Here is a 27399-nt window from a genome sequence, read left to right on the forward strand (position 1 = left end):
TACTGCAGGTCTGCACATCGTTATTATTCTTAAAAATTGGTACCAGCACACTCCTTCTTCATTCCTCAGGCATCTTCTCACCTTCCAGAATCTTGTAAACAGTCTTGTTAAAACCTCCACTGCTATCTCATCTAAACATCTCTATGCTTTTACTAGTATGTCATCTGGTCAAACTGATTTTCCACTCTTCATCCTCTTAACTGCTTTCACTTACTCCTTATGAATTCTATCCACTTTCTGCTTCACCATCTCCACATGATCCAACCTTCTCTCTCTCATTTTCCTCCTTCATCAGCTTCTCAAAATATTCCCTCCATCCTCTCAACACACTCTCCTCACTAGTCAACACAATTCCATTTCCATCCTTTATTGCTCTAACTTGCAGCACATCCTTCCCAGCTCGGTCATTGTATCTGGCCAATCGGTACAAATCCTTTTTTTCCCCATCCTTAGTGTCCATCTTCTCATACAGCTCCTCAAATGTCCATTTCTTGGCTTTTGCTACATCCCTCTTCACCTGCTGCTGCATCTCCTTGTACTACTGCCTACTTTTTCTCATCACTCTGCCGATCCCAATTGTGTTTTGCAAACCTCTTTCTTCTTATGCTTTCCTGCACTTCCTCATTCCACCACCATGTCTCTTTGTTCTTCCAAGTACCATTCTAGCTGTCTCCATTATCACTTCTGCAGTAGTTGCCCAATCATCCAGCACTTCTTTACCACCACTGAGCCCCTATCTGACCTCAAATGTGTTATATCTGTATATGAATTAATACCATGTGAATGTTTTTGGCTATGTTACACAGACAGTATCTTGCATACAAACTCTATAGGAACAGCTTTGTTTCTGACTGTTACAAAGAGCTGACACTGGAGAGAAATCTGTTTATAGATCTGCCATTAAACAAAATAAATAACCTTTTTGAGGTGGAGTCAGAGGTGGAAATTCAACAGTGTTGTGGTTTAAGAATATATAATTTTGTGCAGTTCCACATAAGGTATTCTTCATTTTATGTGCAGATTCAATGTTTTTTTTTTTTATGTTTGTTCTTAACATTGTTCCATCAGATGGATTAATCAGTATAGTGCAAATGAAGTGACTCATGGCAAACCACTACCTGGTGGTATTATGAATTAATTCCATAATCACCATTTTAAATGAGCATGCATGGGTTATGCCCTGTCCATATTGCTCATGTTAAAAAAACATATGGGGCTATTTTAGCATATCCTTTAGAGAACCCTTATAACCTCACTGAGCTTCTAAAATGTTCTATCTGATAGCACTATTCTATGGTAGACACAGGGCAGGCAGACAGACATCGGGAAACGAGGGTATGTGTTTTAGCAGATACTATAATTTAAATCGCCCTCTATTTTCAAATAAGCATGAAGGATGTAGTATGAAGGGTATTTCAGGGTTAAATAGAGACTCTTGGAGTGTATGTAATGCCAATAACAAGAGCACTCTTTTCAAACACACAGTGCCAGTAGGAAATGGTGCTGAAATGGTTTATTAATTTATTAGTTATCAAACATTCATGTCTGTAGATTTGTCATATTCATTTTTAGCACTGCACAGTTGAAGCCATTTTACAGCTTTTCAGCTCTACAGCACTTGACCTAGAAATTAATTTCTATTTCAGAATGGCTTTTTTTCCTTCTAAATCTAATTACGATGCTTTTTGGGACTAAGTGATTTTGCTGGGTTCATTTTAGTGGCTTCTGGCATGAAAAAGGAAAACAAATAATTAAAAGAAAAGCAAAAACATAGTACTGATGCTAATTAACTGAGCTATAAACCCAAAAGCATAGCATTTAAGAAAACATTATTGGAAAAAAAATGTGAATTTTGATTTAATAGGCTACACCCAGCATCTTTAAAATTCAACAGACTCCTGTTTGTCTCGACTGAAAAAAAAAGAAAAGAAAACTGAAGGTCAAAGGCAGCGGTGTGTTTGTTGTGAGCGTTCATTGTGTTAGTTTGCACGCTCATGCATTAAAACTGAATCGTTGAGAATCCCTCCTCCCTCCCTCCTCTGTGACAGACCCTCAGGCTGTGATTTTAAATGTTGCCTTTTTCCCATTTTCCCTGAATGAAAGCCAATCACCTCTGTGTTAAAGGTTGCCACAGAGTCTTGTCCTAAATGGTAACAATTTATACGCCGATTAGTGCAAGATAACATGGATATCATGAATTCAAATTCTGTTAATTTATATTAAATGTTCCTGCTCAGTGACCATTACCAGGCTTTGACAAATCTGCTTTGGGATGACCAATGTTTTAAAATAAAAAGGTTTAAAAGGTTTAAGATTAAATGTTTAAAGAGGTCGGCTTAAACTGTTTTTAAAAGGCTTAAGGACTCATCTAATCTAATTCTATCTAATCTAATTCCAGCGCTGCCTGAGAAAAGGCTTTCTTTATATTCCTATATCTAGGAATATTTGCGTAATCCAGAGTCCAGAGAAGGACGCAGTTCCTTCGACTGTATTTAAATATTCAGCATTCTATCAAGGTGGTGGAAATCGGCGCCCAGCACCTCTCTCTTCCTTGCTTTATGAATATTTAGTGCTCGGCAGTCAGTCCTGGAACATGACATAGTGTTGTAGTACAGTGTTTGTTTCTGACAGCTCACGAGCAGCCCATCTGTGGCATCATGGGTGCACCCTGAGTGTCATGAAAGACACATGGAGGTTACTGGGACTCCCGGATTTCACTCTGCATTACAATGGACATTAAAATATATGGTTTTAACATTTTCTTATTCTTTTCAATATTTTACAGGTCAGTGTCTTCGTAGCACTGACTTGTTATTATAATCACATGGAGCAATACCAAAGGTGGAGAAATTTTGGGGGATTTTTATCCACTGCTAAATGTGTGATAGAGGAAGAAAAGAGGCTCTAGACATGGTGTTTTTACATGCTTTAGCTTGGGGTTATTTGAAGTGTGCTTAGATGGCTGACAAAAAAATTGATGCAGAATGAGGGAGCATTAATCACTTGGAAATTGGAGTACATGTTCCTGCTCATACTCCCTATCTACAGCTATTAGGCTTTCATAGTACACACTGTACACCATCCTGATGTCACACCCTTGAATAAGTGTCTAAAGCAAATACATAATTGAGAACTAGGATATAGGAGGTCATTAGGCTATGTTCAGACAAGAAATCAAACTTTTTTGCCTCATTCAATCTGAGTGGAAATCTGAATTGTTTTTTCTCTAATCAGATTCATATGTGTGTATTTGGTTTCAAATTTGATAAATGAAAGGCATTATGAAAGCCGGTCAAAGGCTACATACACATGTACAGTTGTTTGCAAAAATAATATATAGCATACACAGTCTTCTGCCTTTATTTTTTATTTTTTGTATTCCCTTAATGGTTACAGTCTGGTGTAAAATTAACATCCAAATGTGTAAGACATCACATTTTGCTATTAGTCATCTAATCTAAGGTATCACACATCACAATTTTATTTTTATGTTGCTCAATCACAAATTGAGTAGGAATGCAATAAAGCATCTAAAAATCCATTATTATGAAACCATATGTTATAGAATGAATCAGAAGCCATTTGGGATTTAGCGTAGCTGTGTGGTGGAGGGAGCAGTGGTTTTAAGAAAATATGGAAGACAAATAAATAGCTAGCAAACCACATATAGATTTATAAATAAAATAGTATCAGTGTGAGCACTATTAAAGTTTAATATAATGTGCCTTCTAAGGTTTAATATAATATAAAGGTATAGTGTTGTGTTTACCAGATTTAATAAATACCAAAATGTTCATGTTGGTTGCTATTAAGTTTGCTTTCACACTCTGTAGGCTTCTTAGCATGTACACATCACCATCAACTATGAAACAATGAACAATGATTTGGAATTGATGACTTGTAATTTGTAATGCAGTCATGCAATACTACAAATCTAATCTAATCTAATAAAAAAAAAAATCTGACTTGCCCAGCTATGTTCAATGTAAAGCAGGCCTACTACTAAACATTTCAAAATGACCTCAATGACAAAATGTCTCTTAGACAACAACCTTTAGCATTCTAAAGTCCAATGGCATTAGTTACCTGAATTTCCAACATTGTTAAGGACATTCATCTTAGTTTTACTAAGTCATATGTATTAGTGCTATACATTTAATGCTGTTTAAATTCCAGCATTATGAATTTTATAGTTGTAATAATTTGTGTATCACTTTAAAGATTATGTGGTTAATTTTCACATTGATGTAGGTTCTTAAATAGTATTTGAGAATGAATCATCAGGTTATTTAGGTCATTTTATATATTGTCTGTAAATTTATGTTGATCATAAAACTGACATTTTGTTTGTAAGATATTTAGAGCAAAAATGTATTGCCTTTTGGAATCCTGTAATGAATTTAAAATACAGGCTTCTCTTAAACCCATAACACAGATTCATCACATATCAGCAGGTTAATGACCATCATGAACTAATGTTGATAACTTTAAAATTCCTACTGTTTGGAAAATATACGAGAGTTCTAAATGACTGGCGAAAAGATCTGTAGTAATCCAACATGAAGCAAAAGCCAAAAATGTAGTGAAATAGTTACTATGTGCTATGGAATTGTAATCTGCTGGAACAAAGATATGTCTGTCAGTGTGCGTCTGGTTTTAGTTGTTTTGTTAAACATAGCCAATCATCTGAAGCAGGATCTTCTCATGGGCGGGTGGAGAAGGAAGAGATTGAGTGTGAGTGAGGTGCCTGCAATTACCATTTTGTGGGCCCCTCATGAAGCTCTTTCAGAGTAAATAATTAAGCTTTTCACAGAAAAAAAAAACACAGAACCATTAAAAGTGCAGTGAAGGAGGCGTTTAGACAGAATTTGGAGCAGTGGCCTTGAGACAAACATAAATTAGAGCAGCCAAGAATGTTTTACTTGTCGAGTGGTTGTGCTGCAGTCATTGTTTGAAATAGAGCACAAAAATAAGTGCACACTCACTCTTTCTCTGCCACTTTTATTTTTCTTTCTCTCCTCTTTTACCTCGGCCAGTTTTCATCTCTGACACATTTAGCCACTTTGAGTGATGTGCTATCAGGGAGCATTAGTGCAGCCCCAGACCCTGGGAATACAGAGCAACATCACACTGTCAGTTACGTGGTAACATATTTCACAGGGCATCCTGCACTGCCAAAATCAACTGCCGACTTCCTCCTCCCCTCAGAACACACCGATACTCTGTGGGCTGAGCCTGCTTTCATTCCCCGTCCCTCCAGTTCTGCTCTGCCATATCACTCCACAAGCTTTTACATCATCACCATCAGGTCCCCAGTAGTTTAGTGCCTAGCAGTAACCTCAGAGCCTACATAAATCTCTCTGGTAGAGTGAAATCGCTCGAGAGATGCATGTAAAGTGCAGCGCATACTGATTTGGTGTTTGACTTTTTCCGAGCAGCCCCTGGAGTAATGCTGCCGGGGGGTTTGGGTCAGTGCCACCTCATCCGCTAAGCCTCAGTCCCAGAGCTGTATGCTCAGGCATACGGACTCAATTACCATACAAAGCCGATCTGTAACACCATGCTCATGTGCACTCCCAGTTAGTCAACATTCTTCGTACTGAAAGATGTTCTGGGTCACAGTTCCAGCAGTGGCACATTACTCAGTCTTCATTTCTCTATTGCACTTCTTATTTTTGACATTTGACCATGTAATGCTACTGTCACATAAGCACAACTCCACTACTATTGCATGACATGCTTGAAAAATGGGGTTTCCCTCAGGCTCCTAATATTACAGGGACCTTAATGAGCATTCTCGGTTTTGAGTAAGAAAACCGCCACTGTTAAATGCCAAAACAGCCGTGCCTTGTCTGTTACATGCCTGGGGTCTAACTACATACTTTATGTTGCTTGTAACATTATTTCAGGCAAGAGCTTGAGCTGGATATTTCCAGGTGTTGAGTGTGGTTTCATGCTTGTGAATGGAAAGAACCTGCTCTCTTTTATGCTGAATTGATGGCATTATAGTGGCTGCCGCCAGCTCGTGTCCTCTTTGCTGAACAAGATGTGGTAAAAGTGTGCGCCTTTGTTGTGGGAAGGTTGCTGTGTGTGAGGATTTGCGCTAGACATACACAGCCTAAGCCACAATTCACTCCAAACTGTTACATCTTGTCTTGTTATGAAAAGCTCACACCTGCAAGAATCAACTTATCTATGAATGTTATAACATTCATAATCACAACATCCGTAAACATCTGAAGAATTGCTGCATATATCTTGATAATGTAATATTTGGTGAAATTGTGATTTATGGACCAGAATAATTTTTTTGTGTGTGTGTATGAAGTTATAACAATGAACTTTCAAACATTAAAGCATAAACAGAGTGCACAGGGTATATCTGTCTTCTAACAAACAGTTGCTGTTTGAGTTTTCCGATCTATTAATTAACTGGATACTAATCTGTGAAAGATTGCATGTGTAAAAGATGTACCAACTAATTCAGTCTAAAGAAATTGTATATTTCATATAAAAAAAGAATAGCACATTCTGTTAATTTTGTTAATAAATACACAATGTGAGGCTTCTCGTCCCCAAAACTCTAAAATATATATGCTGCATCCTGGTGTTCATTTAATACAAGAGAAGGGAAGGTTTTAGATTTGAAGATTAAAGTTTTTGCAATTTGAAAAACAAACAAACAATTGAGGCATTTTAATATTTAATAATTCTCACATTTTTACTGCTGTAAAATATTATAGTCAATATTCACTAAACATTTACACCTTTGGTGTTATTAGTAGTTTATGAGAGCTTGCAAAAAGGTTTTGTTCACACATCATTTACGAATTTTCTTAATTTTGTTTCTTGTGATTGGCTAATTTAATCCTACCAGTACTTTAGACCTCATTTGACTTTTGACTCCTTGACCAGTCCATAATTAACCATCTCACTCTTTGTAGATACATAACATTTCTATCATTTTTACTGCACTAAGTGCACTAGTGTTTTTTTTTTTTTTAATATATAAAGAATAAAAGTTGTCCACTTAGTCCCAAAAAATAGAAATCCAGAATGAGTATGATTTTACACATCTTTAGTACACATCTTTAGTAATGATGTTTGCAGATTTATCTTTAAATATGTTTACAAGTATGTATGATAAGACTAAGGATGTGACTGGAGGGTGTGTGATATTTTGTGGTGTCCAACCACACTACTAACCACCTCCCCAAATAAACAGGCCTCGTACTAATGAGCAGGAAGCCAATTTCACACTGCGGCACACCCCAAATAGCTTTCAGTGGCTGCTTAAAACAGGCAGCTTTAACAGGTGTCTCTGTCAACCAGTTTTCACAACAGTAATCCTCCAGCCTCAAGGATACTGTTTCCTATCAATTAATGCTGGAGCAGTATCTAGGGGGTCCTTTGTTTGTCATCTTGTGATGAACAGCTGACCTTACTAAACTTGATTTGCAATGTATTTAACTGTGTGATGTGCATGCAGCACCACATGCTCTCCAATAGCTCATCTGAGAGCACAGCGTGCATTGGTGAACTCCCTTATTGCCCTTCGACCCAGCACTTTCTAAACACATCTATCACACTCAGAATATTTGCAGCCTCCCTGAAAATCCAGGCCGGCTTTTACTAGGTGTTGCCAAAAGAACGCTGAGCTTTGTGAGCATTTCAAAGCCCACAGAGAGTGTTGAAGGTTCAGGTTTTCTTTGGAAGTACACTCAGGAACTACCCTTGTTGAAAGCTCGAGATAATGTGTTCTTTGCTTTGCGAAGTCTAAAATATTGCTGTGTTGGGCCGTTCGATTCCTCAATGTTAGCGGCCTGCTTTTTACCACTGTTGCACAAGCAACAACTGACACTCAAGGATGAGTGTCAAATTACAGCTCACATCCCTTCTATGATATGAATGGCACTCCTGGCATTTACCTGAACATATAGCTGCTAATTATGAGATATATATATATATATATATATATATATATATATATATATATATATATATATATATATATATATATATATATATATATATCTTTCTTTGAGATGAGGTTTGATCTTTAGACAGAAAAGTAAAATAAAAATTTTACAGAACGCTAAGATATGAGGTATGAAATAACTGAATGGTACGTGAAATGCTCATGTGGACGGGCCAAGATCCTGCAGGGATCCAAAAATAATTCTGTAACATGTGGAGCCACATAATTGGACACTGTTTTTTTTGTTTTTTTTTTACTGGAAATTCAATGGCAAAACGGTAAAAGTACATTCTTTACCAGAGCACTGTGTGTGCGTGCGTGTGTGTGTGTGTGTGTGTGTGTGTGTGTGTGTGTGTGTGTGTGTGTGTGTGTGTGTGTGTGTGTGTGTGTTTGTGTGTGTGCATATGCATGTGTTTCAGTGAAACTTAATTGCAGCTATTTTCAAAGCACTATTAAAATGTTCAAATGTCTTGATGCATGAATAAAGAAAACTCTGTAAATATTTAAATGTTTCCAAAAGCTAGAACTCGCAAGACTTGTAATTATGTCAGCCTCAAGCTACGACCACAAAAAGTGTTTTATACTAAAGAGCTTGTGAGAGGAAATCGAAATAGCTGCTTTAGTCTGTGATAAAAGAAAATGAATGGAACTGTCAGTGTCTAATTCTTTAAGTCCAGTTACTTGGCGTTGCCCTAATTAAGACAGAAAATTAATTAAGGGAAAAAAATGCATTATCACGGATTAATCATGCAAGCATTTGGCATACCATTCATGACTAAGTGATTCAATGTATAAGACGTTCCACCTGATTACCTCTGAAAATGCGTTCTCTTTTAACCTAATTAGCGTAGGTGTGCTTTGTGATTTCAGTTCACATAATCCAAAGCAGGTAGAGTGGGAGAGTAACCATCTTTCATTCTTGAAGAGATTTTGCTTCTCCAGACAAGACAAGAGGTTTTTAATTACGTCATCGAGCTAAAGGTCTGGTAGGAGTAGTTACATGGCATGTGTGCCACACTAGAGCACTTTTAATGTCGAAGGAAGTCGACTCAGGTTATCGGCCTCTTCTGATTTCTCCCAGCGGTCCATTCTCTTGCACATGGATTATCATTCCATTCCCCAGTGAATGCCACATGAGTACCGTCACTGTGCAGACACACAAAAGGTGGCTTGTCTCTGCAGCTTGCACAAGCTGTAGCATATGTGTCTCTTTCAACCAGTGTGTGGGGAGGACACAAGATACTGAAGTTGTTCTTAGGGTTCTTTAAATGGAATCTGGGGCTTTGAGAGATGTCCAGCTTCTGTGTGTGTTATAACTTAATTTAGAAAAAAGTTCATTCCTGTGCTGTTGTATATCACATTATATCACATCAAACAGCATGGCCTAAATTGTTATCGTTGCAAATAACCTAAAAATTCTACAAAGGCATATTGAGGACAAAGACTGGGGTTGATTATCAATTCCCTACATCAATCTAGGAGGACGTCTTTATTGAGAGTGTCTCTGGTGGTTATCTGAGTGCAGTGCTACTCCTAACCCACATCCTGTTCCACACGTAAGCTCCCTGGAGATCCCGCCGTATAGTGAGCTCTTGTCTCCAAAATAACTTGGCTGAATCACACAGTGGGAAAGTGGAACCCAGTGTTTCCTTTTGCCTACATTCCTATTTATTCTCTTTCAAACGTAACCACTATTTGAAACAGTGGAAACAATAAAGTGAACTTAACACTGGCCTTTTAATGTGTTGATAATATTTAATGAAGCATCCTGCTTTTAAACTGCCATAATGACTAGACAAAATGGATTGTGAAAATGTATTCAGTTATCATAATTTTATTCTATTTGAGCACTTTAATTCATTTTATCAGGAATGAAAACCTGTTTGTGTATTTATGTCTGATTCAGGTGTCTCTTTTTTGCCTCCTGTATACATTGGTGGTTGGTTTTGATATATACCGTTAATAACTATTAGCTACTTAATACTTAAATCCTCCATGTAATTGGTGGCTTGTTTGACTTGGTTGGCAACCACAAGGTCATTATCTGAAATTCTGATATCTTTAAAAATGTTTTAATTTTTAACGTTTATCATTTCTTTACAGAAACCTTAATGGATTCCACCACAGCAACAGCTGAGCTGGGATGGACAGTATTTCCTGTATCGGGTACCAGTGAGAACAGTGTAAGTGTCATGTTTTAGTAACAAATGCAAGAAAAAATCTGTGGTTTATCAGGAAGTCACTATGTTCAGCCATGCTTCTCATACCACACTAACATCATGGATTCTTCATTGGAAGTATTCCCGGCTCTTATAAGTCTTTTGGGCCACGTTTGGGTGAATGCTTTTGAAATGCTGAGTCAGACAGTTAAAAAGCCGCTTACTAGCCCAGTGCCATTTGGTGAGTGAGAAACCAGAGGTCCGGATTACTCCTTAGTCCTCCCTTTATATTTTTGAAGCCGGACTCCTTAAAACTCAGGGGGAAAAAATGTTGTTGAGTAATTTGCTGGTGTATTTCAGAAAAAACTCCAAGTTTTATTCAATTATTTACGCTTCTGTGGTCTGTTTTGGGGGCTGGTTTAAATTATACTGTACCATGCATCTGCATTCTGTCAAGAAAAAAAGACAAGACGAGAAGAAGGTATAAGGAGGGAAGGAAAAAGGAGGGAACAATTTCAACAGGCCAGCTGTGCAACTTCAAAGTTTTCCTGATATAATTTGCTCTCCATCACCCTGTCAAACCCAAGGGCATGCAGCCTCTTCCATCTCCGATGCTGCTATCAATGTTAGAGAACAAAGAGTAAAATGTATCAGACACCCTGCTTCTGGATCCAATCTAAACAGAGCGAGTTTCTCTTTTTTTGATCCCCAAATATGAGGCCAGGAATTACACTTTCTTGCATCATATTTATTTCATTTATAAAAACATATGTCTCAATAAATTCATCACACAAGTTTGCTTCATTTAAAGACTTGACACCAGGGGGTTTAAAGTGCAGCTCTGCATAGAAGAAAAATTAGTATAAAACATTTTATATGAACATTGATGGGGCTTTTTTTATATATATATATATATATATATATATATATATATATATATATATATATATATATATATATATATATATATATATATATATATATATATTTATATAAGTCTTACCTTTCAGAAGATTAACAATTCTAAAAAGTTTGTTATATAATATTTTTTCCAACTTAGTAAGGAATGTAATATGAAATGGTGAATAAACACAATCTTACCCAGACATGTTTTATTTCACATATATACACATAAAAAATCATTTATTTAAAAAGTTATTTTCTCTTATAAGTTAAATCTGATGTTCTCTGATCTGCAGACTGTCACATGATAGGAAATGTATGTTACAAAAAGCTAACACTGGAGTCTCTTCCATGGATTTATGGTTTATATAACATCTCCTTAGAGAAAACCACTGCGGATTTCTTTTACTCATTTATTGGTTTTTTTAGAGCACATTCTGTACAAATATATTTATTCATTTTTTAATTAATATGACTGTTATTTGAATTAAAAAGCTTTAGGCATCTGTTCTAGACTGTCTTAGTTCATTTTAAAGACAAGCTCATTTTCAGTAGTTATGCAGAAAAGACAGAGTCTTGAAAAACAGGTGGGCTTCTTAAAGTCATACTGAAAGAAAGGCCTTAAGTTATAGTCTTACACCACTGCCAGGGACTGGGGTCTGAGCTACAAGATCACTATCAGTCACAATATGGAGTGCTCCATCAACAGTCGGCTTTGCTAACACTGAGAAGCTTAGTTAAATAAACTCAAACCTACTGCAAGGAATGTGAGGAGAAAATATCCAAATGTGGCAGTCGTTCACTCTTCCATTCACCTCTTCTTTCACCCATGCAGGCATTCATAAATCCATTCATGCACTCATACATCCTTTTGAGACTTCAGTTCATCTTGATGACTCCCAGGAGTGGACAGTACGATGTATGGAATGCAAATGTTGAAAGATCCAACAAAATCTAAATGTTTGGTAAAGGAAGAAATATGGTGTCATTTTTCACAACCAGGTTGAGGTGGGGTATTCATTAATTTTTTACAATGTACATTTCATTCACTCACATACATTAAACAGCGCATAAGAACTCACAGAAAGACTTTTTTTTCAAATAGAGTACCTATTAGATGGAACTAGAGTAAATTATTTTTCCTTTTGCTTATGTTTTAAAATTTAAGACCATAATGCTCAGTTTAAGCATGAATCATTTTATATTTGGATGCTTTAGGGAAGCTGGCATTATTCTAATTTACAACAAAGTGATATGGAATGTCACTCTAATGATGGAATGCCAGGGTATTTTTGGACACACACATTCACAGACGATTGCTTGGTGGGAGGAAACTTGAGAACCTGGAGGAAATCCACAGAGAATCAGAAAGAATATGCACGGACACTATCATTTTGTAGTGCAAAAATAAAAAAAATGTTTACACACATTATGCCACATTTTGCACTATTGCAACTCTGATAGGAACATGGGATTAGAATTTGGGATGTTTAAAAATCCATATTGGTCACACAATATGTGCAAACCTTTATTGGACAAACAAAAAAATACAGGTATATAAGTTCACATGACACTTAAATTCTATACAAGTGAACTCCATTCAGCTAATTTTTTTAATACCGGCTGTAGCTGGTCACACCAGAACTAATTTAGGTGTTTTACAGTAAGGGGTGTGAATACTTATGCGTTCACAACTTGTAATCTTTGCAAGTATTTCTTTGCTAATTTTCTTGTTTCCTTTATGCGTATAATTTAGGCTATTTTGCGTTGGTTGATGATATATTTCAACTCAACAAAAATTGAGTACAGATTGTAACATTCCAAAAAATAGAAATGTTTGTGGGGATAACTACTATAAATATTACAATTCTGCTAACATATTACTTTTGATAAAAAAAAAAAAAAAAAAATAGAATAGAAAAATCCTCTATTGGTAATATTTAACTAATTGTGTAATATAATCTATTGGAATAAAATAAAACATTGTGATTTTGACATTAGACACTAGAAAGGTATAGTTCACTGACTGAGCACATTCTCATACTTTTATGAATTCTATGAGTCTACACTAATTATATAAAGAACTGAACCAGATCTAGTTTCACACACTTTCTATATCAGCAGGCAGCGTGTGAAGCGCTACCCACTGATATAGAAACAGATGGTCCTAAAGCAGCCTGGTCTGGTTATAATACGTATAAAACCAAACACAGTGGGCTGTTCCGAATGTCTTTGAAGGAGTCTTTGGTTTAGGGTGCATTCCTGAAACTGATTGACAGTTATGTTTCGTATCATGCCAATTAGAGATGGTCTTTATTGTAGCAGTTAGCGGTTTTAGGGTCTCTACATTAAAACCGCAAAATTCTATATGGTCAAGTAAGGATTAGAAACATCTCAACTTGTACTTTTGATTCATTTTAAAGCTAAATGTGTATCCAAATGGAGATTGAAATAGAAGGGTTAAAAAGGCAATCGGAAGCTTGTTTGTTTAACTTTGCATGTTGCACACACACAATAGATTGCTGTATTTGGAGTTGACTGCTATAGACAGCTCAGCTAGTTGGTGTTCTGTACCTCTTTTACTCTCAGAGTCTTGTTCTGTGGAAGGAAGCTAAACAGTGCACAGATGTAGACATATACTGCTCTGTAATTCAACACAGAGATTGCCTGTCATTTGTCCCAAATGTCCCCTCAGGACAGACATGTCTGCTGACAGATTTCACACAACTAAAATTGGGAAACTCTGCATCCAGTGTGCTTTGTTCTTTGTGTGTGTGTGTGTGTGTGTGTGTGTGTGTGTGTGTGTGTGTGTGTGTGTGTGTGTGTGTGTGTGTGTGTGTGTTTTTACATGAATTAATTAAAGATTAATAGATTCTTTGCACCAAGCACACTTTCTCCACACTCATTCTGCCTCAATTTTAATAACTAAATGTTAAAAGAAGGTAATTCATTTGAAGAGATGTCAGCAGTGCTTCACTTTTCCAGCACTGTATTACAGTATTATAAGTGACAGCCTTGGGAGAGTGCTATGATCGCTGGGCTCATGTAGTCTTCAAGGCTGTGACAGTTTATTAGTGAAAGATGCTAAAGTCCAGATAAAATTTCAAGAGTTCTATCATGGTGGGGCAATTAATATTGAAAAAAAATGGTTATTGCTGACAGCATTTTCATCCCCTAAAGCTATCTGCTTCCATAATTCGTGAAAATAGGCTGTACAGATGGCAAGCACAAAGAGAATGTCATGGAAGCCTAAGGAGTATATCACTTTTTAACACTCTGTCTTTTTAGGTGATGAGTAGGTTATTGATTCTTAACTAAATTACCTAGGAATCTTATGCTATATGTCAGTGGGCTATTGTTTCTCAAACTAGTGACTGTGGGGACAATAAAATTAGTTACATGTGTGCAATTACAATTTCTAGTCCATTCCATGTCCTTCATATGTCATGACTTAATAAAAATAAGATATTGAAATTGGCCTACAGTGCCTACTATTGGCCTACTATTCATTGTATAGCAGTGAGGTAAGTGACAAAGACCTCTTCAGTACTCCTGTAATTGAAAGATTGTGTCAAGAAGCCCCAGGATGTGTTCTCTTCCAATGAACCAAACCATTAGGATAGTTTAATTCCACACTAGCACAGAGTGTGATGACCTTTTTTTATACTCCAGCATAACCTTGACGGCCAAGTCCCGAGCCATAGACTCAACAGTGCTGCAGTCTTTCTGTTTAAGTGCCAATCTTTAGGCTTGTGGAAGAGGCGGAAGAACTAATGACATCCCACTTCCCACTCACTTCTTTATGTTGGTCCCAGCTCCTCAACAGAGGACTCAAAAGAGAACAGCTTGCATTATTTTCTTTTGTTCCTGAAGGCCCTCACATACTTGTTCTTTCTCGGGTTGTGGTTTCTGTGTTCTTGCTCAAGGAAAAGTGTTTAGAAACTGGACGTTCAGAAACACATTCGGAAACTGAATTCTTAGATCAAGGTCTTTTAAAAAAAAAGAAAAATTATTAAAATGAGAGATATTAAAAAGTAGACATGGCTATCAAGGACAGTTAGAATTTTTTTAATTGTTCATACAGTATTTTATGTTTTACTTTCTTGTGGTGATACCAAGGCACTTGGCAAATTCCTATTGCTAAGCAAAATAAAGATGAGATAAAAAATTCTGGATCCCTCGTGCTTTCCTCTAACCACTTCTGAAAGAGCATGACCACCTTTAACTTTACTCTCACTTAAAGCATGGGGAAAAACCTGTGAAAGTGATGTTTCATTTAATTTGACATTAGGTGCTTGATCATTGGGCCCTTATTATGCCTCATTTGCTTCTTTCCATTGGCTGGGGCAGAAAAGCTGTGGCAGGACAAAGAGAGGCCCTCCTTCAAAATACGTTTGTTTGGGGTTTCTGTGGCCCCCTTCACGCTACCTCCTTTCCTCCCCACCATGCCCTCACTGACTTTCTATCTCCCATTAGTAACTGCCCAGTTTTTCTTCTAATCTGATCAGTCAATTCTACAGCCTTCAAAAGAGGATGTTAAACTCTTGTCTTCTGCTATTTAATTGACATTCAGAACAGTAGAAGAATAGATTTCGTTTGAGTAAAATGGTAAGGTTGATGACTGCTTATGACCATAGATGCATTTGTCTATTTGTATGACTCCATTTAAAGCACATTGTTAAAAACATTACTTATGACTGGAGTGTGTAGAACCCAGGCAACCGAAAACTAAGTTTTTAATCACTTATTTGGTGTTTAAAAATTATTTCAATTTTAATTTAATCACCTGTTTTATTAAAATAGCTACTTAATTGAAGTATACAAAGAAATTGTAAGTAATGCAATGCTATGGTATTTGCAGACCTATAAATATTTACAATTGTTATAATCTACAAATGATAATTGAGCCATTGGAACGAAGAACAAATGTCTAGTAAAAGAAAGCTGTTCTAATTAGTTTGAGGGTGTTTGATAGAATGGGGGTCTTGAACACGAGAATTGACGTTCTTACTGAATCCCGTCAAAACCTTGTCAAAATCCTTGTTAAGCTGCGACTAATTTGGGAAATTATGTCAGCAGTGAAGTGAAGAATGAAAGAGAGGGGGGGTGGGAGAGTGGGTTTAAAGAACTGGTGCTCACTGGGCTTTGTGGCCAGAGTGTAAGGAAGACTATCAAGTAAAGAAAATGGCTTTTCCCCTGATGAACAAGGTCAAGGTTCTGACTCACTTGTGGTTGGAATCTTGGTTGTTTAGTGCTGAGGACCCGTAGCTTGATCCTTAGCCAACTGAGTTGAAAACCACAGAGAAGGCATCTGGAGTCACTTTAGAGCCAGCAGTGAAGTCTCTGGTGCATGCATCCTTAGTGCTTTAGTGTATGCAATATATAGCTGTAAACTTAATAAGAAGTCTGTTTCCGTCTCCTAAAATGGTCATCCGTATAATTTGATTATTCCAAGCTTGCAATGTGTAAAGGGTGAAATTTTATGTGTTGCAATTTCCAAGTTGCAATACAATGGTGTGCATTAACAACAGGGTTGACAATGACAGTTTTTGTCAGCTACTTATTTTTTTATTTCAGTATAAATATTGGTTTGTATTTTTTGTGTATAAGGTAAAATTTCACAATTACCAAGGGGGGTAATGAGGTCCAACTCCAGCCTATTTTACTTCCACCTCCAGTCTTTTGGCAAGCTAGACAGAAGATTTTACCCTCATCCTCACCTCATACCTCTCCTGCCCTGTAATCTAGCTGGTGCCTGTGGGGAGAGTTTCTGAAAATGGCTCGGCTACTCTTCGAACATCCCCAGAGAGCCTAGACAGACATAAGAGAGCATGTTGCAAGATGTTCACTACTGCCCTGCGGTTTAGAGCTCATGTATTCATGTAAGTAATTTGTGAGTTCCCTCTCAAATGGGAATAGGCTTACACACCCTGTCATGGACGATAGGCTTGAGAAGTGATAAAGACACCAGAGGTAAAGTGTATAGGGACATACTCTAATATATCCTTTGTGTAAACATTACTTTCAACTTCTTTTGCAGTGGGAAGAGGTGAGCGGATACGACGAGAACATGAACACAATTCGCACTTACCAAGTTTGCAATGTCTTTGATGCCAACCAGAACAACTGGGTCCGCACCAAGTACATCCACCGGCGTGGAGCGCAGCGTATACATGTGGAGATGAAGTTCTCAGTGCGGGACTGCAGCAGCATCCCCCGGGTTCCGGGCTCCTGTAAGGAGACCTTCAATCTGTACTACTATGAATCAGATGCCGACACGGCAACTAAAGTTCACCCTCCATGGATGGAGAACCCATGGATGAAGGTGGACACAATTGCTGCTGATGAAAGCTTCTCACAGGTGGACTTAGGCGGACGCGTGATGAAGATCAACACAGAAGTGCGCAGCTTTGGGCCTGTTTCACGTAATGGGTTCTACTTGGCCTTCCAGGATTATGGTGGCTGCATGTCACTCATTGCCGTCCGCGTTTTCTACCGTAAATGCCCTCGGGCCATCAGGAATGGGGCCATATTTCAAGAGACTCTTTCAGGGGCTGAAAGTACTTCCCTGGTAGCAGCGAGAGGAGTTTGCATCCCCAATGCAGAGGAAGTTGACGTACCAATCAAACTGTACTGTAATGGAGATGGCGAGTGGATGGTGCCTATCGGTCGGTGCATGTGTAAAGCTGGCCATGAACCTGTTGACAATGGCACTGTATGCCGAGGTAAGATAATCCGTAAAATAATCTCATTTTCACTTTTTACTTAGGTCAAATAATTTTTTTATAACGTGCTTTATAGGAATTCTGAATCATAAATGAAATCAGATTTTGAATAAGAGCTTTTTTTTTTTATCAATTACATTTTTTGTTGTCAGCTTTAAATATTTGAAATGCTGTTTTTTGTGACAGAAAGCAAAAAATTATTAAACAGAGCTATTGTGCTTTTATATATCTTATATTTTCTTATATGTTTTTAAAAATAATACAATTTATTTTATGTTTATTTAATTTATGTTATAAAAATGAATTTTTTTAGTGGGGTGGGGGGGTTTGCAGTTCCATTGTGATCTACTTATTAAATTTATTTTCATTTACTATTCAAGTAACAAGTAAGTGTGAGCCTTTCTTTTAGGAGCCATTGTGTCTCCAAGGTTATTTTTTTTTGTAAATGCAGCATGTAGCACATATGATGCAGATGGCCTTGGCACTGCTGTATTGTTGCTACACCTCATTCTCTCCCTTCAATCGATCGTTTCTTCTATCTTGGAACTGTCTCTCTTTCATTCCCGCACAACCAAAAACCCTATCCCACCCCTCCCTCCCTATCCCTCACCTGTGATTCAACCACCAACCGTAAGCCCTGTTCCCACGGCAACGCCAGCCTGCAGACAGGCTCCACGCTGGCACAGACGACACAATAAAACGCCCACCTGTATTACAATCCCCCTCTTCTATCCACACACTCACACACACACACACACACACACACACGCACACGCTCTTTGTGTGTTCTGCCTTTTATAAAGCAGGTTGTAATTACGACACTGGCCAGGCTGAGCAGTGACAGTAGCTGATCCTCTCTCTCACTGCCCGGGTGGCGCTCTGCTTTTAAGTGTTCAATGGCAGCTAATGATGATGGTCACTGTCCGCCCCCCCCAGGTATACGTGCCAATAAAACCTGGGCAAGTCCAAATTGAAAAGCCTGCATAATTACACACGTTTGGGTGTTTCTGTAATTTGCTGGGTGCCACCGATTTTAATATCCCTGGGGTCTCCTTAGTACAAAGTATCTTTTGTTCATGACTGAATTTGAAAAACTATTAAAATACTAACGATTAATATAAGAGTCCATAGATCAATTTGGGTATCAGTCCTATTAAGGACTCTCTGTATCTTCAAAACCAAGATCTTCGATGCATTGAAACAAAGTAACTGGTCTGAGATCGTCTGAGCAAGGTGGTCTCTGTTCCATAACAATCGAATACTAGTGAGATTTGATTGCACTGAGAAAGCGATTCGGCCCTGAATCAATCCAACCCCAGGAAGTGAAACAAACACACTGTGCAAGTTCAGTTGTTGGCAGCATTTTGTGTTGACTTGAGCTGCTAAGCTGATAAGCAGACACATAAACGAAGCCAAAGGACAGAGATGTAGATAGAGACAGTGCTGTGGATTTTTGTATTTGAATTAATCAAGCAGTGTGAGAGCTGCTTGCCTGCCCTGAGCAACTTAAGAAATCTGTGACTGTTCTAGGAAAAAAGGTCTCATTCCTCAACTGTCCATCAGCTTCAGCACCTTTTCGCTACAGCTCATGATGACCTACCTATTATTTCCTGATGTCTAGAGATTTGCTTTGTCATGTCTCGCTGGATGACTTGGTTCTCATTTGTCTCACACCCACACTGTAAGCTGCTTGAGGGGAAGTGGAAGGCCACGTGTTTGCATGTTATTTATTACCAAAAAGTTCTGTGGTGGCGTACAGTAAAACCCAAGGCCACATGATGTGTTTTATGTAGTCTTTCCATACATATGAGCTCCATAACCATAAACATGGGTGTTTGTGATAGACAAATTAGGAGCAAATAAAATAAAAGCATTAAAAGCAGAAGAGTTCTGCTTCTACGTTGCTTGTGGTTTTCCCCATTATGAATAAGCTGGTATGATTGAAATCTGCCATCAATTCGTTTAGCTATTAATCTTTCTGGCAGAGGAAAGCTGATAGCTCTGTGTGAGACAATGTCAAAAGCATAACTGTGGTCAGTGCATTTTAACTGCCAGTAGCCAGGATTGGGGGATGGATTGATTTATGAAAGGGTGCTTTTTCATCGCAGTTGGTAGGGGTGAAATGAATTGATTTGTTAAAGATGTCCACTCAGGGATGAGGCTGTATCTTCTTACAGTATTGGATTTATAGGCGGCTGTGAAGCAATCATGAGATCTACTGATGAAAGAGATGTCTCACTGCTCCATTAATAAGACTGCAGATGCTTTGTTCCAACTCCTCTCTGTGACAAAGCATGTAATTATGCATGTATCAATTAAATCCTTGGCAGTGCGCTTGACAAATAATTGCGCCTTGACAAGAACTCTGTCAAAATATTGACAATAGACAAATGTGTTTGGGAGTTTTGAAAGCAGCGCTCTTTTCTGTCTGTGACCGTCTTACCAGATTATGTTTCCTCCTGGAGAGATGATGGAAGGAAATGAGCCATGATGATGTCTTTCAGCATAAATGTCCCTTAAAAAGAGAGATCAGATTTCGTTTGGGGTTCTAGGAGTTTTAGGAGATTTAGGAGACACACAGGGACTTGTTCTTTAGCATGTATCTGTCAATTAAGCACATTTTTTGACCCAAGCACAATAAGAGTCATGTTCATGGGCGGAAAGGCAGAGTCCAAAACAATAGTTGTAGTTTTTTATTACTGATATCTGATCTCTCAGCACTGAAACATCTAGGAATCTAAACTGTGGGAATTACTAACATTAAGCAGTGGCGCCATAAGTGCAAATGACAGGTAGAATTTACAATACAACACACCCAGCAAGCTGCCAAATGTTACAGTTCCTCTTTAAATGTGCCGTTAAGTGAAAGTAAAGTAATAAACTATAAAATCACCACGGCATGTTCACACAGACCCAGTGCCAAGGCTTTAAAGGTGCTGCCCAGAGCGCTCCATCTTGACATGTTTCTGGATGTACAACGTTACAGTTAAGCTTTTAGAACAATGTAGACAAAGAGAAATAGCTACTAAGTACAGACTTCACACAGCACACCACAACTCCCCACAAGCCTACACACATCACATTAATCATGCATTCCTCTGTAATCTGTGGAAGCAGGTAAATCAAAAAAACTTTTAATTTATAGGTGTGCAATGATGAAACCAGCTGAGCTGCACACAATATACAAATAAAGATCAAAGAAAGTAAGCAAAGTTTTGAATATACCTCAAGGATGAACACTTTATGAATAATAAAGACTTAAAGCAATGATGCATACTAAAACAGTCCATTTCTCTTTCTCATTGTCCTTGTCAACATGCCAGAACTTTTGGGTTTTGTGGGAGTGATGTCATGTTCATAGTTTAAAGATTTAGGGTTATGACTTTTCTGTAATCTCTGAGTAATGGCTGTAAGCAGGACAGTGGTCTCTTAGTCTCTTAGAAGGATGAGACTAAGAAGGGAGGGAGCCCTTGGCAGTAAACCAGGGTAGGAGCATCTCCCTACAGTCCCACTCACAGACACCTTCCTTATGGAAAGGTCTTAAATGCTAAAGTCAGTACAGCGCTGCCAACTTCTGAGGGTCACACAGGGACTGGCTAACAGTAATCATGCTGCACAATCCCAGACCTGAGCACACATCATGAAACAAAACGTACAGAGCTCCATCAGGCTCAGGCTGAAACTGGATGTTTAAATAATGGTTTGATTGGGGGGAAAGACAGCTGTCCCAGAGAAACAAAGCAGCTAAAGAAATTATGGTAGAGTTTACCAATTTCACAAGACAGCTGCCATGCCTGCCATGCATAAATAAAGGAACAAGAAAACAGTTGACATTGATTTATTTTCCAATGATTGTCCTATTTGTTTGTTTCTTTGTTCTTTTTCACAATTACGGTTGAATACATTTGGCTCTTACTGGCTCTTACTGATTATAATTTTGTTTGTCCTTCAAAACATTCTACATTTTCCACTCCTCTTAATCAAAAAAGGATTAGCAACGATAAAGCATCCTCTGTGCATCTTTTTTGTTCTCATTTTCTGCAATGGTATAAAAATTGGCATGAAACTTAATATTAACTGCATTTCAGATTTATTTGTTGTCTAAAAGCATATTTTGCTTTTTAGAAATTAAGAGCAGGATGCTAATTGGAATTATCTTCATTTTTTCCCTCATTATAAGTAATGCAGAGTAAATATCAGACCTTTAAGACTGTGTCTAGACCTTTAATTTTAAATAACATTATCTTTCAATAGAAGAGTTTTAAGCTTATATTAGTCTTATTTTATGAATTGAGTTAATAATCTAAATTAATTTAATTAAAAATATTAGTTGAGTTGCCTACAGTATATCAAAGATTTTCTTTCTTTCTTTCTTTTTCTTTTCATTTTTTCCGCAGTTTGTTTGGTTTAATTCAGGTTTTGGTATCTGACACCTGGTTTGTAAGTATGTTGTGAGTCATCAGTAAGCATTAGGTCAGCGATTTCTCTGTTAGCAGCAAATCATTAGTAAGAAATAGTTGAGATTTGGACTTCTTAGCACCACTGTGAATCATTTTAGGTGAACCATCATAAAAAATAATATACAAAGAGGGATCTGATGGAGATAAACCCCCATGACATCAGATATCCTGACTGCAGTAACTGATCAAAGTTTACTAATTATTCTCTTAGATGCAAGTAAAACATAAGCTGCTGTTTGAGTATAAATATATGCCAGGCTCTAGACACAAAGCATTCAAGACTAAGAAAGATGTCCAATGAAGGTCCAGAGTACTCTGGTAAAATTAAAGTTGGATGCATTTTACCTGGTGACACTAGCTAGTTCCATTTTTATAGAGGTTTTATTTTAATCTATACTTTCTCTTTTTTGTCCAGTGAAGTAAAAAAAAATGTTTCATGTTGAAACATCTGACTACATGAACGTCCAGGTGTATATGATAAAAACACAAAATTTTGTTGTCACAGAATAGTCAATATAATACTAATTATATCCAGAGTACAAAGCGAAGTAAATCTCATCTCATCTCATCCCATCTCATCTTCTCCCGCTTATCCGGGGCCGGGTCGCGGGGGCAGTAGTCTAAGCAGAGATGCCCAGACTTCCCTCTCCCTAGACACTTCTTCCAGCTCTTCCGGGGGGACACCGAGGCGTTCCCAGGCCAGCCGGGAGACATAGTCTCTCCAGCGTGTCCTAGGTCTTCCCCGGGGAGAAGTAAATCAAATGCAATATTTATTAATATAACATCAGCATTTTTAAACACTAAATTACTCTAATGCACTCATTAACTTCTTAATTTAAAACTCAACATAAATGCATCTAAAAGTATAAACTTTAAATTCACATCTCAGCTGCATTAAATGCATGCTACTGTGTTCATTAGTTCCACCCAAACATTTGCACATGTTTAAAATATGCAGCTCTGAATGTAACCCAAGTCTTTCTTTTCAGCTTTGCTGGTGCTCACCTGGATTAGAAAGCACTTAGAGCAAGGCCCCTCTGCTGCCATTTTGATATGGCCTTTTCCACATGTGAGCGATAAAGCACTTTTATGGTTAAACTTCTAACTGCTCTCCTGTTGCCAGTCCTCAGCTCAGGGCCTGTGTGCAGAAGTGGAGAACGTTTAGAAGCGAAATTTAAGCTCACTACAATGGATTGTCCCCTCAAGGGGTCTGTCTCAAGGGTTGAGAGTGCGACTAAGCCCTGAGTACTTTTGATGATGGCAGACATGGTAATTCAGCAGGGTGAGGAATTAAATTCATGCAGAACACTGTTTCTTGTCTTGGGTCCACAAGAGCGCTGTGCTTCCCAACTGAGACCAAGGAGAGCCTTCCACTTTTCTTTGGCTTGTCCATGTGTTTTTGTCTTTTCTACCTGTCAACAACAGACTAACTGTTATACTGATACCGGGGACCCAGCTCCAATTCAACTATGCCACACTTGTCCTGCTGATTTGTGGTTGTCATTTTTTTTCGCAGCACATTTATCATTCCAGTGAAAAAGCGATAATGGTTGAGCTAGGCGTCTGGGAACTTTCTGACACTCTGCAAGCCTTAACTCATTCCATATGACCCTCCACGTTGCAAGTTCTCATACCTTAAATTCCATGTGATTGGTTTTCTTCTCATCTTTAAAACCTGTTATCACCATTCAGGTTTTTTTTATTGATTCCTTGGTGCAATCTCAGCTTTAAGATGTTAATCCAGACCCCAGGCAGAAAGAAGTCTGAGGGAAAGAGGTGTAAGATGATGCGTAAGATCTCCTCTAGACATTTCCTTTGATGCGTTTACAAAGTACAAAAGATATAGATCTTTTCACTCCATCGTGAAATGGTCAAGAAGTTCACTCACATATGCCACAAGTTTTACAAGTTCTCTGTCATAGAGAAGAGTCAGAAGAAACAACAAGGAAGATGTTTGGACATCCTAAATGGGAAGTAAGTGCATGTTGTGGTTTAGATCAGGGTCAAGGGACTGCAATGCACTTCAGACAACTAAAAGTGACTGATGCATCCCAATCACAAGTAATTAAATTCAAATGGCGTATTATTTACATTCGCTGAGGATTATGTTACAAGAGTCTTTAAGTTTCTATCCATTTTAGCCTGTTCAAGTGATGTGTAAGCAGTGAGGATCCCAGGAGAGATATCTTTCATTCCGAGAGTTCGGGTAGAGGGACGTCATCTGTGTTATGCGGTCACGCTCCCTCCTGTATGAATCCAGTTGTTCTCACTCTGTTGACCCCTAGACATGTACAGAAGGGTAGACATGGTGTTTGGTTTCCTTCTCCTCTGACATACGATCTTACAAAAGATCATTCATGATATTTTGTTGCACTATATGTTAAGGCCTTTAATTCGTAGGCATGCAGTAAGTAAGTAAGGTTTTTTTTTTGGCATATTTTGGAACTTGTTGCCACCTTGCCTACTTACCTTGAAAATAAAACTGTATTAGTGTTTTTGAGGTTGTTATAAAGCGGCATAAAATAAAAACCAATATTGTGGTTGAGAAGTGCTGGAGCTTTGCCATGCAAAGCAATGTTCAGAGAGAGCTCTGCTTGAGCTGAAAGACAAGTGTCTATCTGTCTATCGTTTCTTTTCACAGCTACCCGTGTTTTAATGGGTTCTAAAAATACGTCTTTCACCAGGAGGTCTTGATGTCTTCCTCTCCCTTTATTAAAGATTAAACAAGAAAGTGGGCGAGGCAGAGAGAAAGAGAGCAAGTGCTCCAGCTTTCCCCCCCTTCCCTCTAGCCCCTCCATCTAGCCGTTTTATCAGTAATAGAGGCTTCACAGATTGAGGGACATGTTAGATTTACTGTCAGCTCTTCAAGCACACATTTACTCTCGCTGTTTCGAGAATGGCCTAAAAAGAGGCTTTTTACTGAACACATTCAGTGCACTGTTAGGTTAAGTGTGGTGCTAAAGATTTACGAGTGGAGGACTCCGGCTGAAAGCAGCAGAAACAATGGAAAACAAATACGCAATCCTGACAGTTGAGATTTGAGGCTAGACAGAGAATGAAATGTTTTCCTGCAGTGCAGGCTAATGGGAACCAGGAATGTTTTATTCACAACACAGGAACAACAATGATATGGAAACTACAATTGAATCATTTTCCTAGATTATCTAAGATGTGATCATAGACCTTTTGAATATTTATGTGGAAGCTTTCTCGCCTAATAGATCTGATCGTTTGCCATTTGTGACAACCTTGAAGATTATCTAAATCCTCTTCATTCATAAACTTAAACTTATTGGGTGATTCCAGCACAAATATTGTCTTAGAAACTACTAGGCTCAGCTTCTGTGAATGCTTTGTTTGTCACAAAAGATGAGATATACAGCTTGAAGAGCAGTACACTCGTACTTTTAAAGCCCTACTTGGCAAAGTTCTGTGCTGTGCTATCTCTGTGAAACACACCCAAAGGGATTGCTTTGCTCTGTCAAGTTACTCTATGATCAACGGTCTGTATGAAAGTTGAATTGCAGTACACACTTTTCTCCTGACAGGCACCACAGGTAAAGAGGACACTGCTGAGCCTTAAGCTAATCCTGACACTTAAGGGCTTTTCCTATACTCCCATATGTTTGATGAAAAACGTGTGGAGAGAAAAACTCAGTTCTCTGACGTTTGCTTTCTTGACCCAACACACTATTATAGATAAAGAATGGAATGTGCATAAATGCAGATAGCACCAAGATGACAATCAGTAAAATAAAAACAACATCTGTACAATCTTTCGCTAGCTTGCAATCTGATACTTTTAGTGCCACATATATTAGGAATGTAACTGAACATGAATATATTCTTTAGAATGAACAGATAATGTATTCTACAGATAACATATACAAATAGAGATATGAACAGGAGGCACTCTGCTGGTTCTCAGGAGAAGGAATACAGAGAATGCAACAAAAAAAACAATGCAAAGAGGATGTTTTCACTTCAAATATTAAAGGTAGCAGTATGCATTTTGTGATGCATTTATAGCATCCTAATTACCTGCCTGCTCCGGGTCACAGTGTTTCCATTTTGGAAAATGAATCCAAATAAATTTAGTAGTAATTTTTGCAAAGTACAAACAAAAATAGTAACACTTTTTGTGTGGTAAAAAAATGTTTTTATCTAGTTATACACACAGAAAAATCAAGGTACAGGAATGTACCTAAAAGATTACATATGCTTTGTCACTCCAGTTGTACCCTAGCAGTGGATGGCAATGTACCTCTAAACCTCTTCTTGTTTGTACCTCTAAAAGAACATTTATGCACCCCTAGTGCTAGAAATGTACTTTTGTATTCTAGTATGGTTTAAAATGAGATCATGATATTTTTTATAGCATTTCACTGATCATTTTTGATTAACTAATTTGTCCAAAAAAACTTGAATGGGGCGATTTTATTTATTTTCAAAAATAGTAGGCTGCAAAAATATAAATATTTTCAGATGTACAAAGCTTTACCCTGCTAGGGTACATCTGGAGCAACAAAGTACTCTTTGTACGCTTTTAAGGTACATTCCTGTACATTGATTTTTCTGTGTGTAAACAATTATGAGCTTGAGTACAGCAGCTGAGGTTGAGAACTGTCAGAACCACAATTCATACATTATGGACTTTTTTGTTTAGCTATGTTGATAGGTTTCATATTTAACTTTTATTTTATTATTATATTATTTATTAGTTTATTTTGTTTATTGTATATTATATTTTATTTTGTATATTTTACTATGTGCTACTATTTGCTATGCCAGAGATGCAGCTATTTGATGGACTAAACATATATAACTATACATATAAGTACACCCCTTTCATGCATGTACAAAATGTCATCTGCTTTAAGAAGCAATGTAACCCTACAAATCGTTTAGCTAGACAGCAGTATAGTTGCAAAACATTGCTAACCAAATCTAATTCAAAAATCAACAAGCTGCCATAGAACCTTAGACTTTACCAAAAACTCTACAAGCCTGGTTTTATTACTCCAATGCCCCAGGTTAGTTTTGTTTAGGAAACAATAAAAGGTTCATCTAGCGGATACAGAGTCTCACTCACCTGCAGCCTGACTTTAGCTGGATGGATCTGTAGTAGGAATTAATCCACCCTGGACATTAATTCAGTGTTGCTAATGTAAATA

At 37.7% G+C, this 27399-nt stretch overlaps 1 protein-coding gene across 3 annotated transcripts in view; it reads left to right on the forward strand.

The window, feature by feature from the left end:
- Nucleotides 1–27399, forward strand: part of ephb2b (eph receptor B2b) — a 139514-nt gene that overhangs the window by 44584 nt on the left and 67531 nt on the right. For all 3 annotated transcript variants that reach the window (XM_083534088.1, XM_083534089.1, XM_083534090.1), the window contains exons 2-3: nucleotides 10082–10161; nucleotides 17081–17765. In XM_083534088.1, coding sequence (XP_083390214.1) covers nucleotides 10082–10161; nucleotides 17081–17765 — 765 coding nt within the window. The remainder of the gene's footprint in view (nucleotides 1–10081; nucleotides 10162–17080; nucleotides 17766–27399) is intronic.

Source organism: Silurus aristotelis (assembly GCF_946808225.1).
Source record: "Silurus aristotelis genome assembly, chromosome: 28".
NCBI lineage: Eukaryota > Metazoa > Chordata > Actinopteri > Siluriformes > Siluridae > Silurus > Silurus aristotelis.